This window comes from Limanda limanda, chromosome 1 (assembly GCF_963576545.1).
Source record: "Limanda limanda chromosome 1, fLimLim1.1, whole genome shotgun sequence".
Lineage (NCBI taxonomy): Eukaryota > Metazoa > Chordata > Actinopteri > Pleuronectiformes > Pleuronectidae > Limanda > Limanda limanda.
The window spans coordinates 6495796-6514942 of record NC_083636.1 but is presented as its reverse complement, the minus strand read 5'-3'; the positions used below and the strand labels follow the sequence as shown (position 1 = coordinate 6514942).

General features: G+C 41.9%; 1 protein-coding gene across 1 annotated transcript in view; it reads left to right on the top strand.

The window, feature by feature from the left end:
• Positions 1–19147, top strand: part of cntfr (ciliary neurotrophic factor receptor) — a 195071-nt gene that overhangs the window by 74073 nt on the left and 101851 nt on the right. The window contains exon 3 of the mRNA XM_061073663.1: positions 8458–8539. Within this exon, the coding sequence (XP_060929646.1) occupies positions 8458–8539 (82 nt within the window). The remainder of the gene's footprint in view (positions 1–8457; positions 8540–19147) is intronic.

Here is a 19147-nt window from a genome sequence, read left to right as displayed (position 1 = left end):
TAGAGACACAGGCTGAGCTTAGATAATGACATCAGTGTTAAGTCAGCGATGAGTAAGTGTGGTTCTGCAGAACAGTGCTGTTCATCCCGGGGCTGCAGAGTCTGAGATCATCAGGTTTAGATGAACGCAGTCCGCTCATTACATCCCGAGGTGAAAGTCTCACAGATGACTTTGATAACATGATCACGATGTCTTCATCTCACAGGGTCATTTCTTAGTCACATGATCTACTGTTATTCACCCATACAAATAATGATTCATAAGAAAAAAACTGTTTGTATATATACAGATTTGACTGAATAACCCTGACAGGTCAATGTAGTGTAAGAGTAAAGTTAATTTCTGTCTGCAAATATTCCCCCAAAATACCTTGGAAAAAATTTGTGTTTGATAATTCAGTGATTTATTATTTACCCTCTTTTTGAACAATATACTTGTAATTTAATAATTTTGCATATGATATTTATCATCGTTAAGATGAAATAACACAAAGGTTCGCTCCTACTGAGGCTAGGCAAATTTAAATTTTTTGAATATTTTAATATTAATGTACCGTATTTTCCTGAGTTTGCCTTTAAATGCATGAATGTGTGGTTTTTGTTTTAGTTGAGATCAAACTTGTGCAGTACGCACTATATTTATATACTTGTTATATGTACATTTTCATGCAAAACAGGACACAATAAGATTTACTCAGGTTGTATAGTCAACTGAAGCAAATCTTGGTCGACTGAAATCGTTCAACCAAAGTATCAGTCAAGGAGAAAAGCAAATTATACACATTAACTGAATTGCCCTTGATCATATTATGAATAGTAAATACACATACAATCTTGATATTTGCACAACAAGAGTAAATTGCACAATATAAACAGGATCCATATTCATTTCTCAAATTTTCTTCTTCGGGCTCTTTTGTACCGAGAAGGTGAGACGAGGTTTCAAATGTCCACACACACAAAACTATTTTCAGTCGCGTGTTTGCTCGTAGAGAAGCAACAGACACTCAACTGTACTTAGGTGAATTCAGAAGCATATTTAGTGTGTTTATCTGGTTACCGAGGTTCTTGGCCACCCAAGTGTGTGTGTTTGTGTGACCTTACGTGGATGCATAAGTATGTGTATGTGTGTTACTGTGTGTGTGGGTAAATAGCTGCAAAAGTGTGTCCTGGTTCATCCACAACTTGAATTGTTTTTGCCGTAATGTGCATGTAGGTGTTTTCTTGTGCGTCTGTCTATCGGGTACACGTTATGTGTGTGTTTGTGTCTGTGTGTGAGCTGTAAGTCAGAGTAATAGACCGACCTACATGACAGCCATGGGAATCAACTCTGCAAATAGCCCCCTGTGGTAAACGCTAGCGGGCAGATGAACACACAGTGTTTGTGCGGTGCATGTGTGCGTGATTGTGTGCGATTTGTGTAAGAGCGTGTTTGAGTGTGTGCGAACGTCGTCTATGCCGCTACTGTATCCGCTGTATTTACTGAAGAGGCTTGGCAACCAGGTTGAGTACATATACTGTTTTTAGTTTTCCAGCTCAACAGACACACACACACACACACACACACACACACACACACACACACACACACACACACACTGGAATAAGACATCTATCTTACTCTCTTTCTGTTAGTTTGGTTAGTTTTGGGCTTTTTAAAGTTTCACCTTGATTGGATGTATTGGTAATTGTATTATTGGTCTTTTGGCCTGTTTGTCAGTGACAAGAAAGCAAATTCAAACCTGCTATGAAAATATTATTGATTTTAAAAAACGAGAATATTAATAGATGAGTTTGCAGTTTTGTTCTCATAAGTTCTGCTGATCTATACGTATAAAGAGTAATGTCTGTTAGAAACCAGTAATTTTAAAAAGGTACTTTAAGGTGATTATAGGACTGCAGGTTAGTGCTAGTGAAGCTGGGAAAGGTAGGTGACCTTCTCACTCTTGTGTGTGTGTGCGCTTGTGTGTGTGTGTGTGTGTGTGTGTGTGTGTGTGTGTGTGTGTGTGTGTGTGTGTGTGTGTGTGTGTGTGTGTGTGTGTGTGTGTGTGTGTGTGTGTGTGTGTGTGTGTGTGTGTGTGTGTGTATGCATGTGCACGCGTTTCATCCTCTATGGGCGAGGCTTCAGCTCTGGTTCTGATTAACTCCCTGTAAAAACACCTCTGTTCAGAACATCACAGCCCGTACATCACACTCTCCTTAATACACACACCCACACACACATACACACACACAGAGACACCTACACACACACAGTCACACACACACACACACATGCTGCGCAGCTCCTGGAGGCTCCCTGTTCACAAAGGGGAGTCTACACCCATCATTCAAAGCCTTATAGGCCTCAAGAATGCTGACACACACACGCTCGATCACACTCACAGACACACACACACACTTGCAGACACACAAAGTCCTCTGTTTTCTTAGCTTTGATACACTTATAGAGTTCAGAGGTGAGAGGGCTGGAGGTAACGCCGTGTTTTTCCAGAGCTTTCTAACTACCTAAATCTGCTGCTACACACACAAGGAGGTCCAGATGGCTGGGTGGAGACAAAAACACACTCTCTCCCTCATACACACACACACACACACACACACACACACACACACACACACACACACACACACACACTCAAGCAAAAATACAAGTGCAGAAATCCCACATGGGTAGCATTCATACGTGCACATCAGAGATCCGTTACTTGCAGCTTTGTGCTGTTTATTCACTCACAGCCCTGAGCTGCAGCCCATCGTGTGTAATGATATTAGGCTCAGATGATAATTTAACGTGGTACACAAATACTGGTCGTAAATCATTGGCTCATTCCACTGCCCCGTGAGGTGTGCAGTTTCTGCTGCTGTGTCAGACTAACACTTTAGATGCTGCAGTTATGTGACGCGAGGCGTTCACCAGCGGCACCGCGGCAGCAGCGCCGGTGCTGTGGGACACATGATCCACGCTCGCTGACGTGTTCAGCTCCTCTAGATCTCAGCCAGCTGAGAGCAGTCACATGTGATCAATGGCCAAATTTATCACTCTGAGCCGAGTGCCATCATCCACGTGCACGTGCACGTGTTCATGAGCTCGACCCCCGCTACCTCTTGAAACACAATCAACGTTGTCTTTAGCGAGCAATTACAGCCAGAATGACAGTAAATAAAGGTCAGAGTCATGCAGCTATCAACACTTCAGCCCCAAATGCCAGCAGTGCACATCGGTGCATGCGTAATTGTGTATGCACGTGTGTGTGTGTGTGTGTGTCAGTGATGTACCCAAAATGCCGGCAGCCAAACTATCAGGATCCCCCTCGAACAGCGCTGGTAATCTGCAAAAATCCTGCATGATTGATGAGAGAATTAGCGTTGCCAAGCAAAGTAAAGCATTGTGGGAATGAAGACGTTCTATTATTGGCTGTGGAGCACGACATTAAGGGTTACACAGGCACCAGTTTGTTGCCATTAGTTGTTTGTGTACGTGTACAGTTATTGATGGATGAGGTGCCATAAATCCATTTTTTCCCTGTGATTTTGGTCGCCCGGGTCACAGACTCAGCAAACTCATTAACATTTGAGATAATTAACGCTTGAATCCTGTGTGTATAAACACTTGTCAGTTGGTTTACAGACACTGCCAGGGCTTAGACAAATGTTAATTCTCTCCTTAAGCACTAAAGGAAAAGTCTGTTTTTGTTTTTACAGAGAAAGCTGGAGGTATTTTTCTTATTTAATTACTTAAAATAAGACATTTCACTTTTCCTCAAATTATGGACAGATGACATGACTTATGCACCTTGTAACTTTTGCTGAGCAGTGGACACAGTGGCCTCTGTAGGCAGAAGTGGCCATTGCAGGACGCTATAAAAAAATAATTATATTGGTGTGGTTAGAAAAATTGGAAGCAGTCAAATCAATCTTCAACAATACACCTTTAAAACTTTATTTTACAACTTTGTATTTACAACTTGAGAACTTCTGAAGACTCTTGATATGAACCCTTGTTAAGCCAAAGGTTAAAATGTGTTCAAATTATTCTTTTTCATTGAATTCTTACAATATTTAGTTTTGTTTTGATTGTAGTAAAACTCAATGCGCTGAACATTGGGATTTTATTTACCCACCAGGCATCTTGACTTCCGGCTTCTGTCTTAAACTAAACTTTTCTAGCTGATAGTTTCTCTTGTTCTTCATTTTTTGTACAAAATACCAAAGAAGAACTGGTTGTCTTCATCACCTTGTAAAGAAAAAACGGTTACCTGCCTATCATTGGCCACAGGGAAGGACAAACGCACCATCAGTTCATCGAGTGGTGCACAGAACAGGGCTCTTATTTCTACAGTGAGGATTCCTCTAATGTTAGCCGCTGGATGAGATGCCTCAGAGATTGAAGGGTTTTATTTCCCATGATGATGAAATTAGAATATTCTACCAGAAAGTAAAAGGAGTTTTTCACCCTTTCTCCTTGTTGTAGGCAAGTTGTTTTTTTCTTTCTTCTGGTGAATCACCATCGTTTGAGAGTTTCTCATGACTCTGACTCTGCTTATCCTTTAAAAACTTTTGGAATTAAAGGGACGATGCCTGTTCAACCTCCAAGAAGAGTTCTGTGTATTAGGCAGATTTTCCTGCTTGTGTGCAGAAAGTTGCAATGTGACACTTTATACTTTTAATGTGCTCGATGGTGGCGGTCACGCTGATTTCAGCATCTTAAAAACAGCCGACTTGATATATGTCTTAATTGCCTGATTTGTTCATAAATATCAATTTAGTACACAATCTTATCTCTTAGCTCTTGTGTCATGTTCTCTCACATGATGGATTCCTCACTCTGAAAGAAATACCCTCACCTGCAGTTTCCCCGCTGATGGTTTTCTGAATTCCAGTCATCCATATGGTTGATGTTCCTCAGGGCTGTGAACACTCTTGCTATAAATCACGAAGCTCATTTGTAACCCAGGAGAACGCTTTTCTTTATTTTCTCTGCAAACACGTTCCTAATGAACTATTCAGTTTGTGACAGTGTGCTGACAGGGGGGAATTTGGCTTCATCTTTGAGAGTTGGAGACGGAAAGAACGACAAAAATTAGACCGGTGTGCGTTTGTTATACGACAGAGCTTTAGTGTGTTCCGAATATCCTGAAATGAGGAATATCAGTCTAATAATTACCTTGTGGACAAAGTTGTTATTTTAAAGGTCAAACCGCCATATGTTTCATTACACAATGTGTTTTTGTGCCATTTGACCGACCGGTGTACCTGTGTGATTTTCACATTACGACTGAAAAAAGACCAAAGAAAGAACAATCACGAGTTTGTACAGTATGAACATTTATTTAAAAGAGGGACGCCTTATATCTCCACACACACACAAGCACACACAAGCACCCTGGCCCGCCTAGTGTATTTCCCTTCTGGCTTTCCAATTTAAATGCAAATGTTCCCAAATCGGACTCCACAAAGACGCAGAGGCAAAAAATCATTTGACGCAGCCATGAATTATATATTTTAATTAAGCATCCAAAAAGAATCACGCCTATTCAGCCCTTTCCCCTCCAATAAGAAATGAATAAATAAATATGGAAGATGGGGAGAGGAAGGGAATAAATGGGAGGGTCCGGGGAGGGAGGGAGGGAAGGAAGGATGGATGAATAAAGGGAGGAGGGTTTCGTATTGAGTTTGTGTGATTGCAGCACTAACCGCCTGTGGGCTGTCATTATGTGAGCGATCTGAGGCTGTCACATTTCAAAACTGTATTGTTTGCTGATAGACGGGCTAAATACCCCCACAGTTTCACACACACACACAGACACACACACACACAGACACACACTCACACAGACGCACACCATTTGGGTTTGATGGGCGAACCAGCACTTAGAAAAAGGAAGAGCAGAGATGGGGATTGTGATTCTCTGACAAGGGATGCAATTTTAATTTCACCCCCTGTCAATCTCCTCAATATCTGTTCAGATGAAAAACATATGAACTGCCAATCACTCACACATGCAAATAGACACACACACACACACACACACACACACAAGCGTGCACACACAAAGACACAAACTTTCAGTGACTCTTTCAAAGTCACAGGTTCCCAGAAGAGCTCATCCTTTCATATATGTAACCCAAAAAGCTAATTATTCTCTTATTCACACTGCTCTGAAGTAAAGTGGCCGTGGATCCAGTTTGGATTATGGTCACGGTCACAGATATGAGTGTTGCAGGGACTTTCTTCAGTGACGTTATTTTAGCTTGTGTTCACATGTGAATGTCTGGATCTTGGTCTCAACCAAAGTTCTTGTCATTGTTACGATATTTACATTTGATCCAAATTTTGTCATCCCTTACGTGTGTTTTGATTGGTTCGTGGACTGGCGTGCGTCGGACATTGGAGTGTTGGCTAATGTAGAAAATAACATTCTTTGAATATAGTACATATAAAATAAGTATGATTTAACGGAGAAAATGCAGCACTGATATTTAACAAAACACAGTCGATCGTATACAATCTGTGAGGGCAGAGATGAGGCTCGCAGCTGGAATTAACTGCATGTCTCACACTCAATGTTATAGGTGTGTGTGTGTGTAGAGTTAAACTGATTTGTGCCGTAAAATAGTTCAAAGTACTTTTCACAAACTGAAAAGTAAGAAGCTCTGAACCAAACCATGGGAATTCGCCCTCTTACTGATTTCCAAATAAAGAAGCAGCTCCCGCACATATTTTGTTGCTTTGACAAGAACAAAAAAAAGCAGTCTTCTTTTGTGAATAAATAATTCAGGTGTGGAAGTTAGTTCTTTTTCTTTTTTTTTGTCAACAAAATGAGTTTTGTAGTTGAAGTAAACCTTGATCCTCACCATACAAAAAAGCTGTTTGAGTGTAAAAGCTTTTTTCTTTGCAAACACCATTAGTTTGGCCGTTCATGAAAAACATTCCCCTCGTGTGTTTCATGTCTTTGACTGGTTTATTGCCTTTTGACGTCTCAGTCCGACTGTAAAAGCTTTTGCATGTTCTCGAACGTCACTCGGCAGCACTCGCAGCTATGTCTCTTTTATTTTCCCGAGATGCTCGAACGTGGTGTAGTGGTGTTTATGTCCGGCTTTAACAAAGAGAGACAGAGCGAGTGAAGGGCACGGTGCGAAGGACGGAATGTGATAGATACAGCGTGAAGTGGGAGCGAGGCGGTAAAGGAAGATGAGTGGAAAAGAGAGTCAAGAGCATGAGTAAGAGGAAGAAGAAGAAGAAGAAAAAACAGCTATAGCTAAACAAAGAGGAAGATGTAATGGGAGATGACAGTGGTTTGTAACAGCTGGAGTCCTGCATTAAAAGAACAAGGAAATTCACTTTCCTTTCTTTGCCTCTGTTTGGAGTGCTCACTCTGTTCTCTGCACACATCGTACCTACTCAGCAGCGAGCAGACCCTCAGACAACCCCGGCCTGCAGGAGAGCCGGCCTCTCTTCTCCTCTACTCTGCTCAGAGAGGAGAGGAGAGGAGGAAGAGAGGAGAGAGAGGCCATGTTTTAATGGATGGCGGGGGGATCTGGGTTCAGGACCCCTCGTTGGCTGACATCCATCCTGCTCGTGTCCTTGAACAGGACGGTGGATTCATGCAAGCTTTAGTGGTGTAGTTCTGATGACCTCTGACCTCATATCCTATCTGTCTAAGGCAAAACGGATGCAGAAATTCAAAAGGGAGATTTGCATGATTGCATTATTTCTTGTTGAACAGCAGTGTGGAGTCATGCCTCTGAGTTTGACTCTCCTGTAGCCCGAGATGCAAAGTTAAGATCCCAAGTTGATACCAATCTCCTGTTCGCTTGGTATAAGACGACTTTTACTATTTCAGTCCAACTATCTAACAAACCCCTGTAGAATAGTGATTTCTCATTTTAACATTTTGATTTCAGCACAGATTAGACAGCGCCTCCATCCAACTTAGAAATAAGAAATACTCGACCGTCAAAAGTTTTTCCTTGGCAACAATGAGAAAGTGTTTTTTTTCCTCGAGGTCTTGTTGTTTTCCATGAAAGCTGTGTGTTTGTTTTTGGTGTGCTATACCTTTAAGAGCTGCTGGCCATGGCCCATCCCAGAGAGGATGGGCCCATTAGGCTGATGAACAGAAATAGAGAGAGAGAGAGAGACAGAGACAGAGTGGGGGGTGTTTTACAGTCAAAGGGATAACAACAGTGGGAGAAAAGGAAATCCCTTCTTAAAATAAGCGAGTTTGATGAGTCAGAGGGAAACGGATAGAGAGAAATAGCCACTTCAGGGACTACAATAGTGAAAGGAGAGAGAGAGAGAGACACTGGGAGATTTAGGGGGAGAGAGAGAGAGAGGGAGGACAGGAAGCAGCTATCTCTCCATCTCTTCCATGGTGTTGTAGGTGTCTTATGGGTCTGTCTGTCACTCTCGGTGCACGCGCTCACGCTGATGACTTTGCTGTGTGTGTGTCTACAGATGGCAAACCTTGTGACATCGCTGTGCTGTGTAGTTCTGGCCGCGGTGGTGGTAGCCTACGCTCAGAGACGCAGTCAGCTTGGTGAGTATGCACTTTATCTTCATTACACTGTCCCCCCACCCCCCCCCCCCCCCCCCACCGCCTCTGCTTCCCCTCCTGATTTTATTTTGTCTGCTCGGACCCAAATGGGCCTGTTTGACTTTAATGTATTCTGCTGTGCTCTTCTCTTCCTCTTCCCTGTTCTCCTCTGAGCTCCACTCGAGCAGATTATTTCCACTTTCTCGTCCTCTTGGATGAACTGCTTCAGTACTGATGCTCGACTTTTTTTCCAACTTCTCTTGACTATTTTACTCAAGTTAAATCTCTATAATCAGCTTTCTCTCTGCTGTTATTGAATGGTTTATGCTGCTATGAGATATCTTGTTTTATATATGGCCACAGAGATTTTATCCCACTTAGGCCTGCAGAGCCTATTACTACCTCTGCCAAGCAGGTTGTGTTTTCATCTGCGTTTGTTTGTTAGTTTGCAGGATTGTAAAAAGGCTTATACCATGACACTTGGTGGAGGGATGCATTGTGGGTAAGGGAAGAGTCAGTTCAATTATGGTGCTGATCCATACATTAAATTATTCACTTTGTCTAACATTGTGAGATATTGCGTTTCTCTACATCTTGAGACAATTCATACATATTTAGGGGGTTTGTATTGATTGTTTGGGTATTTAAATTAAAAATAAATCATAATAACAGCAATTAAAATGTGATTTCATTGGGTTGTAGGTTTTTTTCAGCTACTATATGGTAACAAATAGGACTAGAAACCTGTAACTACCACCAATGTGAAGCTTAGAAACCTAAAGTGGCCTTAACTGTAAAGCTTGTTTTCCTTTAAGGGGGTATGGTCCTGGCTTCTTTCTGTGATTTTGGTGAATTCATGTTTGTGTGTCTGAGAGAGAATGGCTATAGTCACTGTTTATTAACAATGAGAGTCAAAGAAGCAGGAGTCAAAAGCAACACGTACCTACGTAGGTGGAATCCACTTCATTCTCAAACACTGGAACAATAGCCAATCTGCTCATCATCCCCCCGGTGCTCCGTGCTAATATTTTGGCCCACATTGCCAAGGCTACCCCCATCACAAATAAGGGTTTAACAAAGAAGCCAGTCATGTCAACTGATGATCATGAGCATGTTTCAAATGATTTGCGAGCTGAGGTTTCTCGAGGGAGAAAATAGAAGCTGAAAAGAGAGTTCACAGAGGATGCATGACCATAAATTAGACTGTGTCTGTGTGTTTGTGTGTGTTTGTGTGTTTGTGTGTCTGTGTGTAGAACAGGGGAGACAATTTGTCACTTGACTTTTAGTGGAGATTGGCCTTGGCTTATTAGCCAATGAGGTTGGGCTGTTAAAGTCAGCTCACCCAAAGAAAGAGTCTAAGGAAGTCAATAAGTCTGGAGTGACGCAGATCACTGTGTCACGAGGGTCACACACACACACACACACACACACACACACACACACACACGCAAACACACACACACACACACACACACACACACACAAACAAGCGCACACATGCATGCACCAACTGGGCAGAAATGGCTTAGGAAATGGGAATGTTGTCTTTGGAGATTAGGTGAAATGCAGCATGGAAGTGAATGGAAAGAGGGAGATGGAAAGAAAAACAGAAAATAAAACAAAGAATGGAAGGATTTGTGAAAATGGAGAGATGATGGGAGGAGAATGGAAACAGACAGGAAGACAAATTGAAAACGAAACTCCGGAGGAATAACAATTGATGTTTGATAGAATGAGACGGAGACGGTTAGCGCTGCGCCTCCAACTGTTCTATATGTGTGGAAAGTAAAACAACTTAATTTCCCTTTTTGGAATTCAACTGAAAGATGACTCCAGTGACTCAATGTATGACTTTATGCATTATGAATACAATGTAGCTGCGTTGTGCTCATCAGTCTTTGGTCATTTTGTATTTTTGTGATGTTTTGAAAAAAGGAGAAAGAATGTAGGAAAGAGAACGAGTGAAGCAAAGAGAGAGAAAAGGGTGAAAAGGCAGCGCTTCAGGGAATAAGAGATATGGAGAGAGGGAAGAATGAATAACATGAACAGAAGAAAGAGCTGGCAGTTCTGTCTCTCAGAAGAAGTGTGTCTGTCTGTCTGTCTCTGTTTGTGTGTGAGAGAGAGAGAGATGAAGAGAGAGAGAGGTAGAGTGCGTGAGTGTGCACTGTAGTGGATCTGTCACTGCTTATCACTCCCTTTTGTTTTTCATGCTTCACAGAATCAGCTACACACACACACACACACACACACAACATGAACGCACATACTTACAAATACTGTCTAACACATCTGTAGAGCCATCACAAGACAAATGCATAAACACACAACGGGTTCGAGTATTTCCAGATGTGCTTTTGCCCCGTATGTCATATGCACAACACAGATGCGCAAATAAACACACTCACTAAGAGACACACACACACACACACACATACACATCTGTCTGTCTTCGAAAGTGCCTTATTTCTCTGACGAATTGCAAGCCGGTTTGATTGACAGGAATCCCTGGGGTACGCCCCACTTGGCAGAGAGTAACACACACACACACACATGCATACACACATACACACACACGCACTCACACAGTGACTAATGCCTGTGCACACACATATCGAGTACAAAGGGATTTGAAGGGGAAGTAACTCTCTTGTTATAGGTCTGACTCAATTTGTACAAAAGGCACTGAAGGCACACACTGTATGTGTTCGAGTGTGTGTGTGTCTGTGTGTGTCTGTGAGTGTGTGTATTGGAAATCCATCCGAGACTTCATAACTAATGGCAATAGTGTGTTGCTGAACAAAGATAATCAGAAACACTGGTAGTAAACACATACAGACACTGAGTGAGTCGGTAAGAAACGAGCTCCACGTCGATGTTGTCTGGATGATGGAGAGACAGGAAGTGAAAGAGGCCGACAGAGGAGAGAGAGACTGAAAGACAGGATGACAGAGGAAGACGAGACTGAAGAGCAGCAAACCTGGCTACAAAACGGCATTAGATGGGAAACCAAAATAACCAAAATAATTGGTTAGTTATTAAAATCACCCTGATGCCTTATATTTGACATATAAAATACCAAGATGGTGGTTCAGCAACAAATCTTTTGCCCCAAAATAAGAAAACATTTTCTTTCAGATTCTGAGCAAAGTTAAGTGAGTGTACCATTTCCATTCAGGTTTTTTTTAAGTGATTTTTGTTGGAGAAAAAAAACTTGAATGGAAACCAAAGCAAAGGAAACGACAATTCCTCCACGAAACATCTCTCGAATCAACAAAGGGAAGCAGAAAATAATTGAAAGCTAACCCGCGGAGAAAAAAGGGAGTGAGACTCGGAGCTCACGCCAATCAAACTTCTTTGAATGTGAATTTGATTTTTTTTTGACTGCCGGTGGAAAATAGATGATGAGAAAGTTAGAAAGGGAGAGCGGGGGGGAATGAGATGGCGTGGGTGGAAAAGACGTGAAGATATGGAACAGATGACAGATGAAGAGAGGAGAGGACGTGGGCGACGTGGAGTCAGAGAGGGGAAATCCTAACAGTCAGGTGATCAGACCTGTTTCTACCTTCACACAAACATCCGTGAACAAATGTAAAAATATTGCTTCAACCTCAGAATAAACCAATAACAAAAGGAGCAACCGCCGCCATGAATCTCCTTGAATATTTACGGCTTTTATAGCGTCTGTGTTAACAACTATTTCCCCTGCTGTCCTTAAGCGAGACGCTGAATGTCAACTAGGAGCAGACATGCTGTTCTGCTCCGCTGCAGCTGACCTCTGACCCCCCCTGTGGTCCAGGAGGAGGAGAAGCCAGGATTTCAAGGATTAATAACTTTATTTTATTCAGCAGATAGAACAGTGGAATTCACTGCCAGCAGAACAAAAGAAAAGAACTGCAAGTTCAGTGGAACTACATGAAAATATCATTACTCTGTATGGGTGTGCAGTTCCTCAACATCATGGTCGTTCTGTAGAAATAGGACTAGCAAATAATAGCTGAAAAGGACAAACATACAGTATATTTGACTCAACATGCTGATAACAGAGATTTACCTCATTATGGACCAGATCTGACTGTCCCCTTGCTGATCTGTTCATTTTGCACATTCAGGGGTTTTCATCTCATGTAGTTAGGATGAAGTCCAAGATTTACACCCGCTGCCAACTATGCAAAACTGTCAAATTAGGCCGGCAAGCAATGGCTGATGATTGGGTAATGATTCAATAACCCTGTTTATGGTCCAGCTTCACACACATGAGGTAAAAAATAGTATTTTCAAATGAAACTTCAACCCATTACTCTTGGTTGCTGTGGATGTCTCCATTTTTCCCACTTTGTTCTATTTCCTCAATGATACCATCACTCAAATTACATACAGTGAATCCTCTCGTGCGTGGACAACCTGAAGATTGATTGTTTGCGTGGCGAAAATTTGCCGTATTTTCTCTCGCCGTTTGTCTCAATCTCTTTTTCTTTTCTGTTTTTTTTTTTTGCCCTTCTGCATCTTTCGCTGTATCTTACTTTAATCCGGAGATGCGCCAGAACGTCCTGCAATGCCGTTAATGGGGGTGTCACAGTAAATACTGCGAACGAGCACGGCAGGAATATAAATAAGCAAAGTCCTAGAACGCTCAATAGAAAGAGAAGCAGAGCAAAATAAATTAACATTAAATACAGGATAAAGAAAATATGGTGCAAGAGAGACAGATTCTGAGTTTAAGTGAGTTGTTTGTGTGTGTGTGTGTGTGTGTGTGTGTGTGAGATAGTGAATGTGGTGACATCATGCTGTTTGCTGAGAGAGCACGTTATTTATTAGAGTCCATATCCTGATTGAGAGACTTGCGTATATTTATTCCCTCCATCTCTCCTTCTATCTGTCTCCCCTATGGCTCTCTCTATCACTCCATCCCTCACTGTCCCCATCATCCGCACTTGTTGCCCTGACATTTAAAAAGATTATTACAGTCAACCTTCTTTCCTTTTCTCATCTCCTAATTCTTTCTATTGCTTCCTCTCACGGGACGTCTCTTCCCTCCATTTTTTATCTCCACATCCTCTCCCGTCCCTCAATCCATCACCCAAATGGTCGACAGAGGATTTATCGGCCATGACATCACTCGCTGCTGACGCTGCACCGCCGTCACTAAATGTTTTTTGTGTTTCCTCTCTGCCCCTCGCGGAGCTTCTTTACCTCACATTGATTCCATCTAATTACTGTGGACAGAGCAGGGAGAGCGGAAGAGAGACAGAGATCAGGAAACAGAGCAGAAGAGGAGAGTAAGTGGTTAACTCCTACACTAATTCTGTGGTATTACGGCTGTCAGAGCTGTATTTATATGGGAGGATTCTGCGCGTGCTGCATGATTCTCCGACATGTCTGCTCCTGAACCCGGGATTCAGCACAGCCGTGTTTATTTACACCCTTGTTAAATGTTCAAAGGAAAGTAATCCATGTGATTTAAACTCCCTTTCATGCATGATGCCAACGTGCACATGGGCGAATGTAATTAGCATTAATAGCTTAGACCTGATGGAAGATACATAGTATTTTGTAATGCAGGTAATTATTTCTCTATGCACTAATTAAACCCATTCTTTAAATTTGTATTTTATTTAGTCTAGATTGTAGACTACTTGTATATCAATAGGGAAACGAGTGTAATTGCAGATACTATCCCGTCTGTGATTATTCTGCTTTTCAATTACTCGTGCAGTTCTTGTTTGGAATGCGTCTGTTTGTCCTGTGGTGATGCCGGTTGCAGTTTTTCTCTCTGAATCTGTACAAGTGACCTGCAGTAATTGAGCCAAGACAAGTAAAGACCATCAGTTTGATGGAACTCTAATCAGGACGCAGAACCGCCAAGAGGAGAACTGTCATTGCCGTTGTCGTGAATGATTTGTTGTCGGGATCATCAACGTCACTTTCGTTGATTAGTCCCAGTTGAGGCTGCAACAGAGCGCTGGTTGCCTGTTAATCAAAGTTTTATTCAAATTGAACATACCAGGTGTCCAAATTCCACCAAATTGAACACAGCACTTCCCGGGGCCCTTAACAATACGCATGCCAAGTGTGAAGCCCATAAAATGAAAGAGCCCTCGACTGACAGAGAGAATTTTACCATTCGTATTTTCATAATAAGATTCTTACATGGTCACATACAGTATATTTACAAGGCCCAGAAGTCCGTGGAGTCAAGTTATGCAGGATAATGAAAAATCACGGAGCTGTGCTGACAACACAATGAAACAGGCTGGAATGTCAAGTTCAGTGATGTAATTTGTACCATGTCAACAAAACTCAAAAGCTCTGATGACTTGAAGAACTCAAAAAAATGGGCTGTTTGTCTTGTGTGAGCAAGGACACACAAGTGCAAAACGACAAATCCAGACAACTAAATATGATCCATTATTCATGGGATTCAACCAAACTCTGATGTGCCATCAGAGAAAACAGACAGCTGCTGTAAATAATTAAATAAACACAAAAATTGATGTCTGTGTGTAGTGTGTCTGTTTGCCTGTATGTGCTGGCAGGGAACCTTGTTTGCGCTCATTATCCTGAGTAGCACTCAGTGTAATCAGTGTTTCCTGTTTGGTATTAAATTCAAGCTGGAGCTCAACCAATTGATTGACTGACTGGATTGGCAGACGGATTACAGTCTGACTGACTGACTGGATGACTGGCAGGGAGGCGGGGTGAGGTAATCCCATTCAGGCGTTGCTTTCAAATGCAGAAAACAAAGACAACGTGTGAATGCTGTTGCCATTAGGAGAGAGCAGAAACAGAAACAAAGAGAGAATCCCCCAAATAATTGCATTTTTAAATTGAGAGCACAATGCAACAGGATTGTATCCCTACTGAAGGACAGGCAGGAATCAAGCTGTCCAGCTGAGTGCCTGTCTGATTGCAGAGTCTGAGAAGATACAGCAGCAGATGGAGTTGATAATTGACACTGATACATAGGTTGTGTTGTTGCCTCTTGATTGGCTGGCCAGATTATGGCAGTGGGCGTTTAAGAGAAGAGTGGTTGTGGGTATTTCGAAAGGGGTTTAAGAATATGTTTATATATATATATGTGGACTAATGCACGCTGCCTTAAGTGTCGTGTTCGAGAGGAGGGAGGAAGCGGTCGCAATAAAACCTACAGAGAGAGACTGGGAACTTTCTAAAGAAAATAAGATTGTATTAAAAAGTTCTTGGTCCAATGGAAGTTGTCCAGGAGGTTATTCTATCAGCAGCTTGAACCATCTCATTCTCTCTCTTGGTCACTAACTCCAGGCTCCTGACCAGAGGGTGGAAGGGGGGGATTGGAGAATCAATCGACTCATAGCTTCGAAGTATTGTTGTCCAGCTCAGCTCTGTCTCGACGAGAATTGTCCAGTACAACTCCTACCTGTCAGTCTGGCGCTACATTTCATCTATTTCATTAACCACAATTCTGAGGTGGTTTAACTCTTTCACTTAGGACGTCAACTCAGCTTGGAAGAAGGAATCCACCGTTTTTTGCCAGAGAACCTAGGTCAAGTATCAAGATTGATACCTTTGGAAGTAAGGTTTGAGTTATAGACTAATACAATATTTATCGGGGATTATGAAACACAGTGTAACCTATGGGATTGTTCTACAAGACGGGACTCAGTCTATTGTTGGTCTTTTTCCAAAAGACATAACAAATATTTGTAGAATCCATCGTTGTTTAGTCGTGAATGTCCTGTAATTGGTCCAGTATAGACACAGGGTTCCCGACTGTCCGATAAAATCTGTCTGGTAATGGACCATTTCCAACCAATCACGGCCCTATATGCTAAGATATGGAATCTCGGAATCTCACTGTCTGAGCCGTGTGTGTTTGCTTAATGTCTGCGTGTTGGCGAGTGTGTGTTTGTATGTGTGTGTGTGTGTCTGTGTGTAGTCCAACTCCTTTAACTCATTAATCTTTTAGTAGGGATTCCCAGTAAAGCTTTGATCAAGTCTCTCTCTCTCTCTCGGCTCATTCCCAAAAGTCTGAAGCAGTTAAAAACATTGTACATTAACATTTCAGTTCCATCTCTCCCACTTTACTTTTAAATAAGTGTGGATTATAGTAACACATTTCGACATGTGCCCCTTGATAACATACAGAACGTGATAGACAGTAACGGTGTCCGTCTCATCCCTGTGTTTTCTTCGGCCTGACCCTGGTGTATCGACAGATGGTCGAGCTGATGCAGGAGGATTTCAAGGGTTTGTTTACTGGTGACACTGTATATTTAGTTAAAGGAAAACAGGAACTGGGAGACAAATGCAGTGAATATTTTGCTGGTGGAAATTACTCAGTCTTGTGTAAAGCAAATCTTGGACGGACGATATTGATGACTCGTGTCAATTGAGGCCTAAAGGTCCTTTCAAGGTTTTGCTTGATCTCTATTTGTGTAAATTAACTCCACTGGCTTCAGTTTGTGTTTCAAATGGACTTCAGATTCAAACCAATTTACACAATCTAGTCTTCAACCAAACCTCTGAAATGATGGTGTCATTGCAGTTTCCTGTACTTATCTGAATTTAAGGGGGTTCATACTATTCCTCCTGCAATGGACAAACATACTCACTGGGGACCCTTCTCAGCCAGGCAATTCAATTTGCAGCATCACTGTCAATAAATAAAAAAACGTTTTCTCGTTGAAATGAAAGACTTCTCAACGTGACAGCGAGCAAAACAGAATCCAAACCATTACATTACTCGTCAACACATCGAAGGCCGAGACAGTCCTGATCCTTTACAATTCCGTCCTCTCTCATGTAACCCGAGTCCTTCCTCAGACATGACCTTCCAAAACTGAAAAAGAACATTATGAGAGATGTCCACAGGAACACAATCGAGCAGCGAGCTTTCTTCGCTCCGTCTTTCCGCGGTCGTGTTTTATCTCCACACTCCTCTCTCTTCCTCACTAAGAATCCTTTCCATTAACGACATCCAACAGAACGATACGGGCTTCCTTGAAATATGACATTCAAGAACGGAGAGTAGAAGTTGCAGAGTTCCTGTTTTCTGTCGTTTTCTTCGTCTCTCTCTCTCTCTCTCTCTCTCCCTGCGCTCCTCGCTTTCAAACGCATTCCCAAGATTAAAAAAAGCGGATGGAGGACAAGGAGGACGCGCAGGTGAAACTGTTATTGAGCAGCATTATTCTGCATCAGTCAGTGTATATGCTTACTTTGTCTTGAACAGTTAATCAAAAGAGGGAACTACATCAGAGCACTGGTTTGTGTGTGTGTGTCTGCGTGTTCGTGTGCGTGCCTGTTGCCTAATGTGAGTCATTTACTTTAGTGTATTCTAATGAGGCTTACAGCAGGTCACAGCCAGCCAGTGTTTAATGACAAATAAATGGGTCCGTGGCGGCTTCAGGGTCAGACGGCATTTAGCATTTTGGAGCTAAAGCAATACATTTAGCCAGCGAGTATTTTACTCACACCTACGAACATTTAAGTGGACACATATGCAGCTCTTACATACAGAGGTGTACACACTACGTTGGATGGTGATGTGTAATGAATATTATAATTTTAACGTGGGGATGATGCTCCACCATTCACCAGGCATGTTTGCACACAACAAACCTGTGTGTATGGGGGGATGAGATTTGACAACAGTATCATGTGGCACCCAACACGCAGGTGTTTCGTCCTCTGTGTGTGCCAGTGCAGATGTGTCGGGCAGATGTGTCGAACATGGATGTGCGTCCGGATGAGTGCACTCTCTGCTATGTGTGGGGATATATGTACGCGTGTGGTTCAGTGAATTTTTACATGTGGCTTTTGTAATGCTCTGATTAACTTTCCACCCCCCCTGTCGTGTGGCTAATTGAGTGTGTGTGGGCGTCTGCATGGAGGGAAATCGTAACACGGGGAAACGCAAGTATAAACGTAGAGTCAAGGTAAATGTTTGAGGAGATTAAGAATTTTCTAGTTATTAAAAGTTCAGTGTGTAAAAATTAGGTGAAAGAGATTTATTAACATAAATTTAATCTAAATTCTCATGAAGTGGTGTTTCTTAACCTTTGTGATATGCTAATGGGTGTTTCAATGTATTTCTAATTGCAATACAAATAGTAAACCTCAGCTCAGTTGCTTATCTGTATTTTCAGGTTACTCATGAATACAGATAAGGAAACATTTTTGGATGGTTTATTTATACTTTATTTATTGTGTTGCCCTCTTGCTTTCATGGGGCAGTGAATCTTATATTTGAAGTTATAGCTGATTGTTTTAAATCTAAAATTGCTGCTCATGAGACGTCTTTGTTCTGTCTCTTGCTGTGTTTAAAAAAAGAAGTATCTCTGTGTTCTTTATGCATCTGGCTGTTTGACAATTGTCCCCGGTGTGACAGAGACAGAGAGATAGATGTGTTTAAATGATTCAGAAGGTTCAGAATAGCGTGTGATTCTTTTTTTAGAATACATAACACTCCAACAATGCTGGTGTTCAAAAGAGGGAAAAAGCCAATTTTGGACACAAAATAACCTCCTGCGTTTTCAAAGAAAATCAACTTAACAAATTAATTGATTCCTGTTATTCAAATAGCATTTAATTTGTAGATGAACACAATGGGGCCGTCCGTATTGATTAGGGTGAACC